Source organism: Cygnus atratus, chromosome 17 (assembly GCF_013377495.2).
Source record: "Cygnus atratus isolate AKBS03 ecotype Queensland, Australia chromosome 17, CAtr_DNAZoo_HiC_assembly, whole genome shotgun sequence".
NCBI lineage: Eukaryota > Metazoa > Chordata > Aves > Anseriformes > Anatidae > Cygnus > Cygnus atratus.
Window position 1 is genome coordinate 4,749,208 of NC_066378.1, and position 13,265 is coordinate 4,762,472.

Genomic DNA, 13,265 nt, shown 5'->3' on the forward strand with positions numbered 1-13,265 from the left:
CAGTTGCCTTCAGGCAGAAGCTGACAATGTTTGAACAAACTCTTTATTTCTGCCTTTGTTTTAGGACTCTGGGGGAGCAGCAAGCAGCAATGCTTTCTGGAAAAAGCTCAGGTCAGCCTTCGGATAGCGGGAGCATTGCTATCACACCAACCTATATGGACAGCCCTCGTAAGGTAAAGACTATGGTTTTTATTTAGCAACTATTTTTACATAAGATTTTCTCAAATAATAGAGAGAATATGTCTATCTTTCACCATATTTTACTCTCAAATCCAGCAAGGACTGGTACCGTGCCTTTGTGTGTGAAGTCATAAAGAGAAGTTGGGGCACAACCATCCTTCAGTTCTTCATCACTGATGGAATTCCTGGGATACTATCTCAGCATTTGCTTATGCTTTGCTAAATTAAATGGTATTTGTTAATTAGTCTATTTCTTTTTCTGGCAGCACACTTCATTTAGTCAGGGTTTCATTTTAGATTAAGTAGTACAGTGCAGCCTGTATCTACATGGTGGCTTTCTTTCAGAGCAGAATTAAGCTCTAGACCATGACTGTTGAAGCTCCAGTGGAATTTTAACAGCAGAAACTCCAATCACTTGCTTCTGTTTAGAGGAGAGGATGTGTTCCTGGGCTAAGAATTAGATATTGTGCGTTCACTGGCTGGGCTCCAGGCTGGAGAAGACTGTCTTCCTGGAGCTTTCTTCAGTCGCTTAAAGAAAAGGCTGTGCTATTTCTCAGCCTTCCTGGCAACTGTCTTGAAAGGCAAAACTCCACCTCCCAAGTCCAACCAGAAATAATTGATAGTTTTTCTGTATTATGGTGTGGAGGTCTTTTCAGCAAGAGTAACAAGGAACTGAATGAAGATACTACACTTAAAAGTATGACCAATCTTTGGGTACAACAACTGACGTATTGCAAAGGAAAAGTTCTCAGATTCCCTGCTATCAACTGTCTAGACACTTAACAATCTCTTTCAGTATTTTTCTCTAGGATCTAGTGTTTCAACCTCCAACCTTTTGTGCCACCACCAGGGACAGGTGTTGCCGTATTCTGGAGACTGGGATACTGGTAGTTGAAATGATAGAGTAACTGCAGTCGTCTTATAATAGGCACTATTTGTTGAATGAGTGTGTTTCCAAAACACAGGTGAGATCAGTAGCAGGTCATCTTTGACTTGGAAAAAGTAGGTGCAGAAATTGACTTTAGAGACATGTTTGCAAACTTCCAGATTATAATTCAGGCTCTGGATTTTCCTCTTCTGCCATTTTGGAAAATCATCTTCATCAAACTTCCCTCTTTAAATACAGAAATTCTAAGTGTCTCTTTCTACCACTAAAACTGGTGAAAATTCCATATAGGACACAGGACAGAAGGAATGCTATATGGAGTTGTTCTGCATTGCAGAAGAAAAAAAAGTCAAAATTGTCTTAGCAATGTCTGGATGTACTGGCACATTAGCACGCTAGAAACAAAGAAGCAGGTCTTGTGCTATTAGTAAATGCTATTGAAAAAAATGCTATTTCCTCTAATTTTGAAAGTAACTGTGTTCAGAAACTTCTCTGAAGGGGTAACTGTACAATCTGTAAGACTGTGTTATTAATTGAAAGCTTTCACACTCTTGTAGTAAACACTCCTATAAGTATTTACACATAAGGACTTGGAGGGAAGCAGTTGTGGTCTCCAAACTGATGGCTCTCACTTGTTGGAAAGGTTCCAGTGAACAAGTAGCCTTATCAGGCAACTTTTTGCTCACTTGGAAACATCAACAAGTGTGTGTTTTGTGCCCCCAGGGTACACACAATCCCCTTAGGGCCCATCAGAATGGGTGTGCCTATTTGCTGTCTGGAGACTTGCAGTCCAAACACTGACAAATTGTCGCAGCTGTGTGCTCTGTCAGCAGCCAGGGGAGCAAGGGCTTTTCGAAGATGCTGTTCAGTGTTGGAGTTGTTCCAAAGCAAAACTGAGCCACTGGCTCCACCTTGTCTCTGTTTCAGAGTAGAACTGACCAGTCACTTCAGCCAGTTACTGGGCAATACATAGTGATTTAATTTAGTAAGTTGGCTTGATGCATAATCTGTTTGGGGAGTCTTACCCTAATGGATACAGGTTGCCTGGCTCTATTTTTGCACTGTGTAAATTGCCAGCTGTGTAACCCTGGCATATGTACCAGGGTAAGCATCCTCTTAACTGCAAGCTAGACAAAATATTTTGCCTAGGGAACAGAATAAAAAATTCCAAATAGAGAATTAAAATGTCGTCAATTTTCACTGTATTGTCTTGGATGATAAGAGAATCTTGACATACCTTTGAATAGCAGCAGGGGATAAATTCATCCAGGGTTTGTAAGTAGGCAGGGAACATATAGCATAGGCAGTGCCTGTTTAATTTTGCATGAAGTATTAAACACAATGTTGGAAAGATCGTTGTGATGGATTTTTCTTCCCTTTCCGTTGCACCGTACGAGACCGGCATTTGACAGGAAGAGTATGCTTTCTGAAAAGAGTTTCTTTGCTTCTCCCTCTGTATTGTTTGAATGACTGTCAGACTAGAAAAAAACTGGCCTTCTTTGAATACGTCATTGCAAGTGGTTCTGCAATTTTCTGTATCACTGTTCAGCTTTGCATTTGGGATGAAAACTCACTTACTGTAGAGCCCAAGTCTTTCTCATATAAAGTGTGGAGGGAAGCCCGTGGTTTTGAATTGGCTTCTGATCAGTGTGGTTTTCAAAACTTTAGAAAAGCATCTGTGCTAAGGAAGAATGATACCTTGGTACAGAGAGAGAAAGCAAGGTATGTGTGTAACTCCTGATTCTCTGCACTCTGGTGTATGTGACATTCTTGGTCTGTTTGGGATTTGCATTCTCCTCTTGCTTTCTCTCTGTGGTCATTTCATACTTGCACAACCTTGTATTTGCTTTTCTTCATCTCCTTGTTCCTGTTGCCATTAATGGGGCTACTTCCTCTGATGCCTTCAGGATGCCTTCTTTATGGATTTTGTTCGCAGCCCACGCACAACATCAACCTTCTACTCACAGGTTAGTTTTGAATGGAGTCTTGTCATCTCTGGCTTTTCGACTGAGGCAATGGAGAGCATTAGTTGTCCTGAGCTTGCGACTTGGGGACCGTGTGCTAGTTTTCAGATCTGCTTGTTGAAAGGGAGATGCAAAGCATTAAAAGAACCCGGTGACTGGTGGTGGAGGATGTGACTTTCCTTCTACCACTCAGTGTTTTTGGTGTGCTTTGGATATTCATGTGTCCTGCATTACTGTCCTTTGCAGTACTGTCTTGTCAACTACTGAAGCTTCTCTTTTTTGTGTTTCAGTAAGTACTGTTTTTTCAACTTCCCTTGCTAAAGTAAGTGACAACAGCTTACTTACCTCATTCTCGTCTAAATTTCTTGTATGGTATTTGACTGACAGGTGGCTTTGAGGTGATTCAAATCAAATTGTGTCCTTGGGTTCTTAAACAAGTGAGGGCTGAAAATACAATTTTAATCTTGGTTTAAATAGCCATTATGACAGAAGCTGTTTGTATGCTTAACACCAGTTAAAAGTTATCAATAATGCAGTGTACACATAGAAAATACTGCTGGTTGAAGTGAGCTCTGAGGAGGGAGAGTGGCTTTAGCTGGATGTAAGCTGGATGTAGGGACTGTAGATTCCATGTAAGCATCTGCCCTTTTTGGCTGCTCAAAGAGCAAATGTGAGATCTCCTTGGGATGTAAGAAAAGGAATGAATAAAGAACTCTGGTCTGGCTATCAGACCTATAAGTCAAACTACCAGCTTTGTGATTTTTAGCTGTGCATGTGCTGTGGATTCATCATGGCAGATCAGCCCTCATATTTACACCAACCTGAGTTGCTAAGTTACTCTGCTGTTCATATTCCTCTCCCCCACCTCTCTAGCTTTTATATAATATGCCTTTCCCAAGCCATACGTGTTAATGACAGATGGCAATTACAGACTGTACTTTGGGAATCTTTCATGTTCTTTCTGAAATGATTTTATGTTAATTTTTTGAACTATTCAGTCTACCATGGAATAGTGCAAGCGTTCCTGCGGGAGGAAAATGTTCTTGTTGTCTCAGTGACACAGGTGTGGGTGGGTGCCAACCAGGCTCTTGGTACTACCCTAAGAAAGGAAGGAAGATGAGCTGATTTTGTGCATTATGAAACTTGTATTCTGTGTGGTACATTTGCATATTTTTCTCAGAGTTGGAGTTGAAACTATTTTCTCTAACTGCTTACTACTTTCTCGTAGTGACTAAGTTTCCTGTTCTGTCCATTGCATGTTTGTAATGACACTTATTCATTCAAGTTGAAAATGTCAGGTTAGGACTGCCATTGCTAGTTTTGTTGCTGGGTTGGTGATCCTCATTTTTACTGGGACCACTATGGAATACTGGCATCGTGAATTTCGTGTTTGTCAGTAGCTCTGTAGTGATAACAAAAGGAAGAATGCATTTATCCTTTCTGTATATGCTCGTGCTTGCTTTATAGTGGTCCTTGTCGTTAACAGACTTAAGCTGAGGTGAAGACTGGGGGGAAAGGTAGAAAAGAAATGCGGAAAAGATTACATCATAAATTTCATAAATGTGTTGCTATGTTTACTTCTTGCAGGTCTCTATAGATCAATCAGTTCCTGCAACCTCAGATGGTAACACCTTGATAAACACAGGGCAGTCAGCCGACAGGGGCAACGCTCAGAACTTGGGAAGTTCCCAGAACGTAGCAGACCCAGGATATGTCACAGCTGGCACTGCAGAGGGCTGGTGAGAGGAGCACAGCAGTGCTAAACTGCAGTTCTGTTCAGTGTTCTGTTTCTGGTGTTGAGGAATGGGCACTTAACTGGGAACCTGAGAACAAGATGTGCTGTGTCTGTCAGCACTAGAAGGCACTTGTCACAAGACTTTACTGCAGCATTTTTGCTTGCAGAAAGAGCAGTAGTAAAAATAAGCCTTGCAACCCAGTTTTCCAGAATTAAATGAACACAAGGCCTGATTTTACTACCCCCAAAAAGATCGTCATTATTCCAGAAATGAAGAACGAAGAAATTCCATTTCTGAAATCTGTTAGCATAAGACCAGAATTGATATCTGTCTTCTGTCTGTTTAGCAAAAGGGGGCCCTGCGAGCCTAATTGGATGTAGTAGGTTGATAAAATCCAGGAGGTTCCAACCTGGAGGCGAAACACCGGGGAGGAAGCAATATTAAAAATAAACTATATTAGCACCTGCTTCCTGCGGTTGTATATTAAAGTAAAAAAAAAAAAAAAAAAAAAAGGTAACTTCAGAATATTTGCTGTCATATGGCTTCATCCTGTATGTGTGAATTGGGTCAGTATAGCAATGACCTTACAACCTCAGGGGGAGAAGATGGGTTTAATGCCTCTTTCTTGTAAGATGAAAAAGGAAATAAATGTGGCAAAGTCGTTGTTTGGAAGAGAAAGAGAGTGTTTTTCTGAAGTGCACATATTTGAACAAATCTGGCAGCTGCCCTGGTTTTTGAACATGCTTTTGTTTATTTCCCAGCTCCCAGCAGTGTTCAGCAAGCTCTCTGACTTCCTCCTCCACCTTGATAGAGATTCTTGAAGCCATGAAACATCCCACGTACGTTTTTAATCTAAATATGCTTAACATCTGTCTGGAAGTTTTGTAAGAGGGTATGAGGCATGGAGTCACTTAAAGGAGAGCCCCTGTCAGCTATGGAAGGGTTACTTCAGCTTCCTTTTGTTACTCAGTTCCAGTCTCTCCAGAACGGAACTTTGTAGGCATCGAGGTACTAGTAGTGCAGCAGAGACTTCAATTGTTAGAATCCTAGTCTTTGTGAGAGTAACACTGAAGTGCTGTCGATGTCAGTTCTTTGTCTTATCAGAAACTAATGATATGTTACTTTGGAGGCATCATGCACTTCTTGTCTGTATCTTTATCCCTTTTTTTTTTTTCTAACAGTGATTTTTGTCTTTGTAACTTAAAAGAATTGTCAATCAGGCTGTTAACATGTTTGACTTGCTGTGATTCAGTACAGGGATACAACTGCTCTCTGAACAGAAGGGCCTCTCTCCGTGCTGTTTCATCAGTGCAGAAGTTGTACACTGGCTGGTGAATAATGTGGAAGGTGTGCAAACCCAAGCCATGGCGATTGACATAATGCAGGTAGGGGAACTCTCATGGGGTGTAGGGAGGGCTAAAAATACCCCACTCTGTGAAGAAAGTAGAACCGTAGAGGAAAGCATAGCAATAATTCCTGTTTCTCATTAAAATCCTCTTGTCGATAGGTATTGAAAAATGTGTTCAACGGAATGTGAGGTCATGAAGACAACAAAGAAAATAACTTCTACCACCAAAATTTTTTATACCTCTTAGATGTTAGATGTTAGTTTGTGATGGAAATTACAATAAATGTGCATTCCCTAGTGCTACTTGATTTATATCCTAGCAAATTCAATTTTTCTTGAATAGTTTGAAGTTTTTAGATTCCCTATCACAAAACTGCAACGTGTTCTTTGGTAGTAATATGGGAGTGGAAAAATAATATATATGTGGTGACGGTTCTGCATAAATCTCCATTTAGCTACAAGTTACCACAAACTCTCCATCGTGTTAGAATGACAAGGCACTAGTGTGATTTTTAGTTTGTTAGGTTTTTCTTCTGTTAATTAGTTTGGGTAATGAAATTCTTTGTGTATGAATCATATACAAACAGCATATAACCTCTCTCTTATGGATGCTGAAGTATACACACTGTATGTGCAAAATAAACTGCTCGTGTCCATGATTTTTTTTTTCTCTGAACTGTGTTATGGCAGATGGTTGGAAGTGTTCTGAAGTTCATTCTTCTAATGAGATCCCGTATCAATTAACAAAGAACCTAGAATGTTTCTGACCTCTTACCTTCCTATAAATCCATCTATAAAACCAGAGCAGTGTAAAGGAGGAAGGCAGACAACTGTGGAAAGTTCAAGTAAGATTTCTCCAGGAGATAAGGGCTGGCTACATTTACTGATTATCAAGAGATAACACTGATGGTATTCCCCTGAGGCACATATCTGGACAAAAAGATACCAAAAAAAATCCATGATTTCCTAATGTTCTCTAGTAGCCTTGAATGTAACTGAAAGAATGACTTCTCCTTTTCCAATGTATTGTTCTGTTCTTTTTTTTGTTGTTCAGAAAATGCTGGAAGAGCAGCTGATTGTCCATGCATCCGGAGAAGCTTTACGAACCTTTATTTATGGCTTTTATTTTTACAAGATTGTTGTGGACAAAGAACCTGACCGAGGTCAGAATTGTACTACAAGATGTTCCTCATTACTGCTTTGCATAATTGCTAGTTTTTCTTGATTCTTACGGGTGCTGCAGCAGAAATGCACTTTGGGAGCAACCAAAAACAGTGCTCTACAGAGTGTCAAAGACATTTAGACTCCAGGAATGTTATTTAAAAAGAAAAAAGTATATAGATATGACCTATTTTTTTCCTTCCCTATTTTTAGAAAGAGCAACTTCTCTTTCTTGATCTTGAGTACTTGTTTCTAACAGTCATCTGTCCTTCCCCTTGCTTTTTGTTCAGTGGGCATGCAGCAGCCTGCCATGTGGCACACAGCTGCTATGGATGACTTCTCCGCCTTCCAGAGGAAATGGTTTGAGGTGGCGTTTGTGGCAGAAGAGCTCCTGCACTCGGAAATCCCAGCGTTTTTCCTGCCCTGGCTGCCCAGCCGCCCAGCCTCCTATGCAAGTAGGCACAGTTCCTTTAGCCGCAGTTTCGGAGGACGGAGCCAGGCAGCTGCACTATTAGGTAGATGCACAGCACAGGTGACAGCTGGGGAAGTTCAAGGGGGTAGTTTGAAGGGGGAAGAGCAGCCAGCCAAGGGTATGATCTCACGTGGACCAGCAATAAAGCTACAAATTTCATGCTGGCCTTGCATGTGTCTTGTAAACTGTACCTGTTTACCAGCAGGTAAACTTGTTCTTATGAATCTGAGGTGTGTTTCACTGGCTGAGCAGGACAACTTTTGCTTCTGAGTACTGGACTTAAAAAAAAAAAAAAAAAAAAAAAAAAAAAGTTACTCCTGAACCTCCCCACCATGTCATCTTCTCTGAATTCTGCAGGGTGACAGTAACCTGTCTCTTCGTAGATCCAGAGAGATTCTTCACAGCCTGTGATGAGCATGGAGGGATAAGTTGTGAGAACAGCAGAGCAAGCAAACTGTACCTAAAATGACATGCTTAATTGCTTCTTGTTGGCAAGTCCCAGTGATATCCAGATGTGTTAGAGAAACCTTTTCTGATGCAGTGCTGGAGGCTTCTTGACTAGTCTGAATCATTTATAGACAGACTCCTTATATTAAAGCCTGGGAAGTTGAGCTACAAACGATCCGTGCAGTGTGGAAGCAGTAGGGCTTGCATATCAAAGATGCTGCTGCTGCTGGGCAAGTTGCCATTGTAATATCTGAAATTTTGTAATGTGTGAAGCATTACACTACCACAGCCCGTGAAACATACTTAGTGCGTGTTTGACTCTGTTGCTTTGTCATATTTTTGTTGCATTTCCAGGCCAGCCTGAGTCCACTTGCTTTTGTTTCCCTTTCCCTGTTTAAAATTACCAGAAAAATCATTGCTATGGAACTGCAGCTTCAGATTTATTTAGATACATCTTTTTAAGGCCTATTGCTTTTAGGGATAAAAAGAAAATTCTGCTATTCTCCTGTTTTGTGTATTTGACCTTCTGAAGATAAGTGACATATTGCTTGTGCAGTATCTCTTAAATCTGAAGTTACAATAATCCTTGTGTATTTCTGAAAGCCTTGTTTGAAGAGGGGCAGCATCAGAAGTGGGAAAGTGTTAAGGATAGGAATTCTGAACTAATGGTTAATTCCCTGAAGCCAACATTTGCAGGATATTTTTCATTGTCACACGATAAATCTGTTGCCTTGGGCAGTATCCAACCTCATTAGCTCAGTGGTTGGCCAGAGCCTTAAACATAGGCTGGCAGGCGAAAGCATTGTGGAGGCTGGAGGGCTTGGGCTGGATCCTGTTCCTGCTTTAATCTTTTGCTTCTTAGGCCAAGAAAACCACTTCACTTTTCTATGTCTGTCCCTCCTTTGCGACATGAGAGGTTTGAGACTCAGTAAGCTTGCACCTGGGGAAGTGGGCAAAGACTGAAAGGTGTTCTAGTGCCTCTCACCTTTTCTTTACCAGTGTATTCCCACAGCATGTGTCGTAGTACACACCTGCGTAGCCCTCCTTTCATTTCAGTTGTAATTATGTCCATGCCACTGTTCTAACTAATTTGCAGTCCTTGTATGAATGAAAAATGCCTCTAGGTTGCTCGCACTGTTATTCCAGGAATAGTGTCTTGGAGGAAGACCCAGTGTGGAACTTTTTTCTTACAAAGGGAACTGGTTTAACTGATGTTTCTGTGCTGTCCCTCTTCAAAATAGTATTCCAAAAAAAAACTTTACCAGCTCATCTGAGGCAACGAGCTTTACTAAACCCAGATGACCTCTGGTCCACGTGACTTCATTTGTTCCTCTCTTGGCTTTGATTTGGTTGTGGTTTTTATTTCTTCCCCTCCCCACCTTCCCTAAATGTCAGGCTGTGACATAAAATTGCATGCAAGCATTGGGAGCTCTGGAACAAGCTCCATGCATCTCTTAAAATCTGTATCCCTCCCAATTCCCCTGTTATTGCCCAGTGATTGTCCCCTTTCCCTTCTCAGTGGAAGTCTGACCTGTGATACACCTAATCTTGTCCCTTTTGATTTATAGCAATGCATGCACTAGCAATTGTAGTCATGTATGTAGTGTAGTCTGTGACTGGAGAATAACCTGCCTGCTCCTCTCCGATGTACTCAATAAATCATAAGTTAAATACAAGTCAATTAGTACAAGTCAATTGGGAAGCAGGTGAGTTCTCTTAAAATCAGATTGTTGGAAGTTGGGGTGTTTATTCTGTCAAAATCAAATTGATTTTAATCTGAAGCTTTTAAATTAAGAGAGATGTGGATATTTCTCATCAGTTTGTAAGGTCTTTTTGATTATTTCACCTGACTGGACTGTCTTCCTGTTGCTTTGCCTGTGAAATACGTCTGCAGGCAAGGTGGAGAACTAGACTCCAGCCCTAATGGGGAAGTTCCATTATCTGGAAAAAGGAACCGTCTAAGGGAGCAGGGAGCTCATTCTTCACAGTGTGCTAGTTCAGACGCACTGGACTGTGGTGTTATCACTGACCTTTTAGCTAATGACTGCCATCTACCTGACTAAGCTGCTTTTGCTTTACAGCTTTTGGGATGTTGCTTTCCAGCATCTCAAAATGGGTATCATACTTCATTACAGAACTGGCACTGTAATCTTCTATTTCACACTGATAACCCACTGAAAAGGGGCAAGAGAAAGAGAATCACGAGATGCTGGTCTGTCTGACTGTATCAGACAAACTCAGAAATGATACATTTCCCAAAGACAAATGGGAACTTTTTAAAAAAAAAAAAAAAAAAAAAAAAAAAAGAGTGGTGTTCTCCCATTTTACTTATTCTTTTGGGGATTTTTTTCTTCTAAGCTGCAGTAATGACAATATAAAGATTTGCTTTTAACCTTGAAAACTGTCTCCACACAAGTTGCAGTAGATCCATCTACCTTGAGGAAGAACTTCAACCATTTTTAATGCCGTTAAGCAATTAAATGATACAGTCGTTTAAAAGCAGACCATATAAAGGGGTGCACATCTGCCCCTATTTAAGCAAGAAATAGCAATATCCATCCCTCATGCATAGATTAAAAAAAAAAAGGAAAAAAGTTAAGTTTTTTCAATATTAGTATTGCTGCCCTTTGTTTTCTGTCAGTTTTTAGCATTATAGAAATGTTAAATGATTCTCTTATATAAAGAAAAGTTGAAAGTGACAACAATGGTTCATAGCAGGACTAAAAGTCAGGAGATGGGCATTCTGTCCCTGACCTTGCAGTCCACTGTATGACACCAGACAGGTCACTTCCACTTCCTTTGCTTTTGTTACTCTTTTTGCCTGATACCTGAGATTTTCTTTCACTGGGATGCTGAGGTGTAGGGTGCAAAGGGAGCTGAATCTTGGGCACTATCCCAGCACTTTCTGCAAAGCAACAGAAAGTATTGCAGTGACTCTAACACTGCTGCATGAGTCTTGGCTGACTTTTCTTGCTTTTAGAAAAACTGTTGGATATGCAGTTTTAGCAGTGCGGTAATATGGGATATTGATATGGGATAAAAGAAACAAGAAGTTGAATTTCTAATCTTTACCTATGGAAAGTCCTGGAATGCTCCTGCCCTGTTTAACAGCACTCTGTTGTGATTTCTGGTGGGGACACACAGAAATACAGAAGCCAAATTGTAGGTATGAAGGAGATGGTGTTGCCTAGTCATATTTATTTACACCACCTGTTGCTTATTGATTAGCTACTCAACTCTTGGTTCTGTCTCTTTATTGCAGTTGAGATTTCTTTTGACTTCTTGGGAATGTGACACAGACCCCTGATTTGAGTAACCCTTCAATTTTTTTCATCTTCTTTGATCTAGAAGAGCAGCATTCTGGGACTATTCTGCTAGCCCAAAAGCATCTGGGGAGGAATGGGAGGACAAATTCATATCAAATAGCTTGTTTGTCTTGTTTCTTTTTTTTATACCATCTCCCACCTTCTCTTGAATACATCTCTTAAATGTACCCCTATCCCTTGGCTGCGTAGCTGCCACGGTGCCTGAACAGCGGACAGTGACGCTCGATGTGGATGTGAATAACCGCACTGACCGTTTGGAGTGGTGCAGCTGTTATTACCATGGCAATTTCTCCTTGAACGCTGCCTTTGAAATCAAGTTACACTGGATGGCAGTGACTGCAGCTGTTCTTTTTGAGATGGTAAGAGTCCTTGTATCCTGGGTCACCACAGCAATGCCATTATGGCCTCCTTATACGACTGGGGACATTATGTGAAGCTGATGGGAAGTATTAGGGGAGAGAGAGAGATGGTGGGATGGATCTGCCATCATTTCTGTAGGTAATTTTACTGGTGGTCCTTGGCATTGCTGCATCTGGTCAGCATTTATCATGCTATCTGTAGTCCTTGTGTCTGCAGGATGGTGTTCTGCTTTCAGTGGGCTTGATTTGTGCCATGCAAAGGTCAATACAGGTGGAGGTGGTATTTATGTGCCACTTAGGCAAACCTAAGTTTTTGGAAATGAATTTGTTTTGCACCACATTCCTTCTCACCCCAAACCTAAACAATTTGAAGTTCAGTGGAATTGCTTTTATGACAGGGCTTTTCCAGGCAATATGTTCTCCTGTTCAGCAATGCCTTTTAGCTTTTTTTTTTTTGGCTTCCTGAAAACATTGTGAATTGAAAATGCAAGCAGTTTGTGTCACCTTTTTGTTTCATTTTTAGTTGTTTTTGTTTTTCCTTTTTTATCTTCTGTAAAACTAAAACTATTTAATGCCAAGTTTTACCCTACCCAGCCAAATAGCACTGGGAGGTTGTTTCTGCTTTTATTTAAAATCTATTGCACTGTTCCAGTAAAGCATCAGTGCTTAGCCACTGATGATAAGTAGGCTGAATCAGTTCCTGAAAAATGTCCTATTTTAAAGCGCTTTCTGATTGATGTGGCACTTAAAAAAGGAAAGCCTGATGTCTTGTGCTTGTACTGCTTTGCTTACAAGGACGCTTGTGTGTCTGCCATGCAAAGCAAGCTGAGCCTGTGGAGAATTGAGCATGTCTGATCTATTCTTGGGGAATGAGTTGCTCCTATGCACATAAGTGCCCTTCTTCAGTTTGACATATGTTGTATGATTCACTGTTTGAATCTTTTTCTCAGGTTCAGGGCTGGCATCGTAAAGCCACATCCTGTGGTTTCTTGCTAGTCCCAGTCTTGGAAGGCCCATTTGCATTGCCCAGTTACTTGTATGGAGACCCACTTCGAGCTCAGTTGTTCATCCCACTCAATGTTAGCTGCTTGTTGAAGGAGGGTAGTGAGCATTTGTTTGATGGTAAGAAATACTTGTTTCTTTGGTTTACCCCTTGATATGCTTTCCTGCAAGTAGGTCTCTTCTGGCAGATATCTGACATGAAGAACCTCCTTTACCAGATATGCCTGGTATAGGCATACCTGGTATAGGTAGGCTATCCTCCAGATAGCTGGAGGAAGGGCCTGTTGTTACGTTTTAACAGCCATTCTCAGGAAGGTGGTACTCAAAGGAAGCTGCTGGGGGCAGGCTAATCAGCATGTAACAGTGTATGAAGTTGGCAGCAAG

At 41.0% G+C, this 13,265-nt stretch overlaps 1 protein-coding gene across 9 annotated transcripts in view; it reads left to right on the forward strand.

The window, feature by feature from the left end:
- The window catches only part of DEPDC5 (DEP domain containing 5, GATOR1 subcomplex subunit), a 46,623-nt gene that overhangs the window by 29,626 nt on the left and 3,732 nt on the right, over positions 1-13,265 (forward strand). For 4 of the 9 annotated variants that reach the window (XM_050714208.1, XM_035556747.2, XM_035556745.2 and 1 more), the window contains exons 31-38: positions 65-173; positions 4,618-4,769; positions 5,528-5,605; positions 6,019-6,151; positions 7,169-7,277; positions 7,566-7,790; positions 11,710-11,879; positions 12,830-13,001. In XM_050714208.1, coding sequence (XP_050570165.1) covers positions 65-173; positions 4,618-4,769; positions 5,528-5,605; positions 6,019-6,151; positions 7,169-7,277; positions 7,566-7,790; positions 11,710-11,879; positions 12,830-13,001 — 1,148 coding nt within the window. Of the gene's footprint in view, positions 1-64; positions 174-2,973; positions 3,034-4,617; positions 4,770-5,527; positions 5,606-6,018; positions 6,152-7,168; positions 7,278-7,565; positions 7,791-11,709; positions 11,880-12,829; positions 13,002-13,265 lie in introns of all 9 variants that reach the window. The other 5 variants (XM_035556749.2, XM_035556751.2, XM_035556750.2 and 2 more) reach the window with 2 other exon arrangements.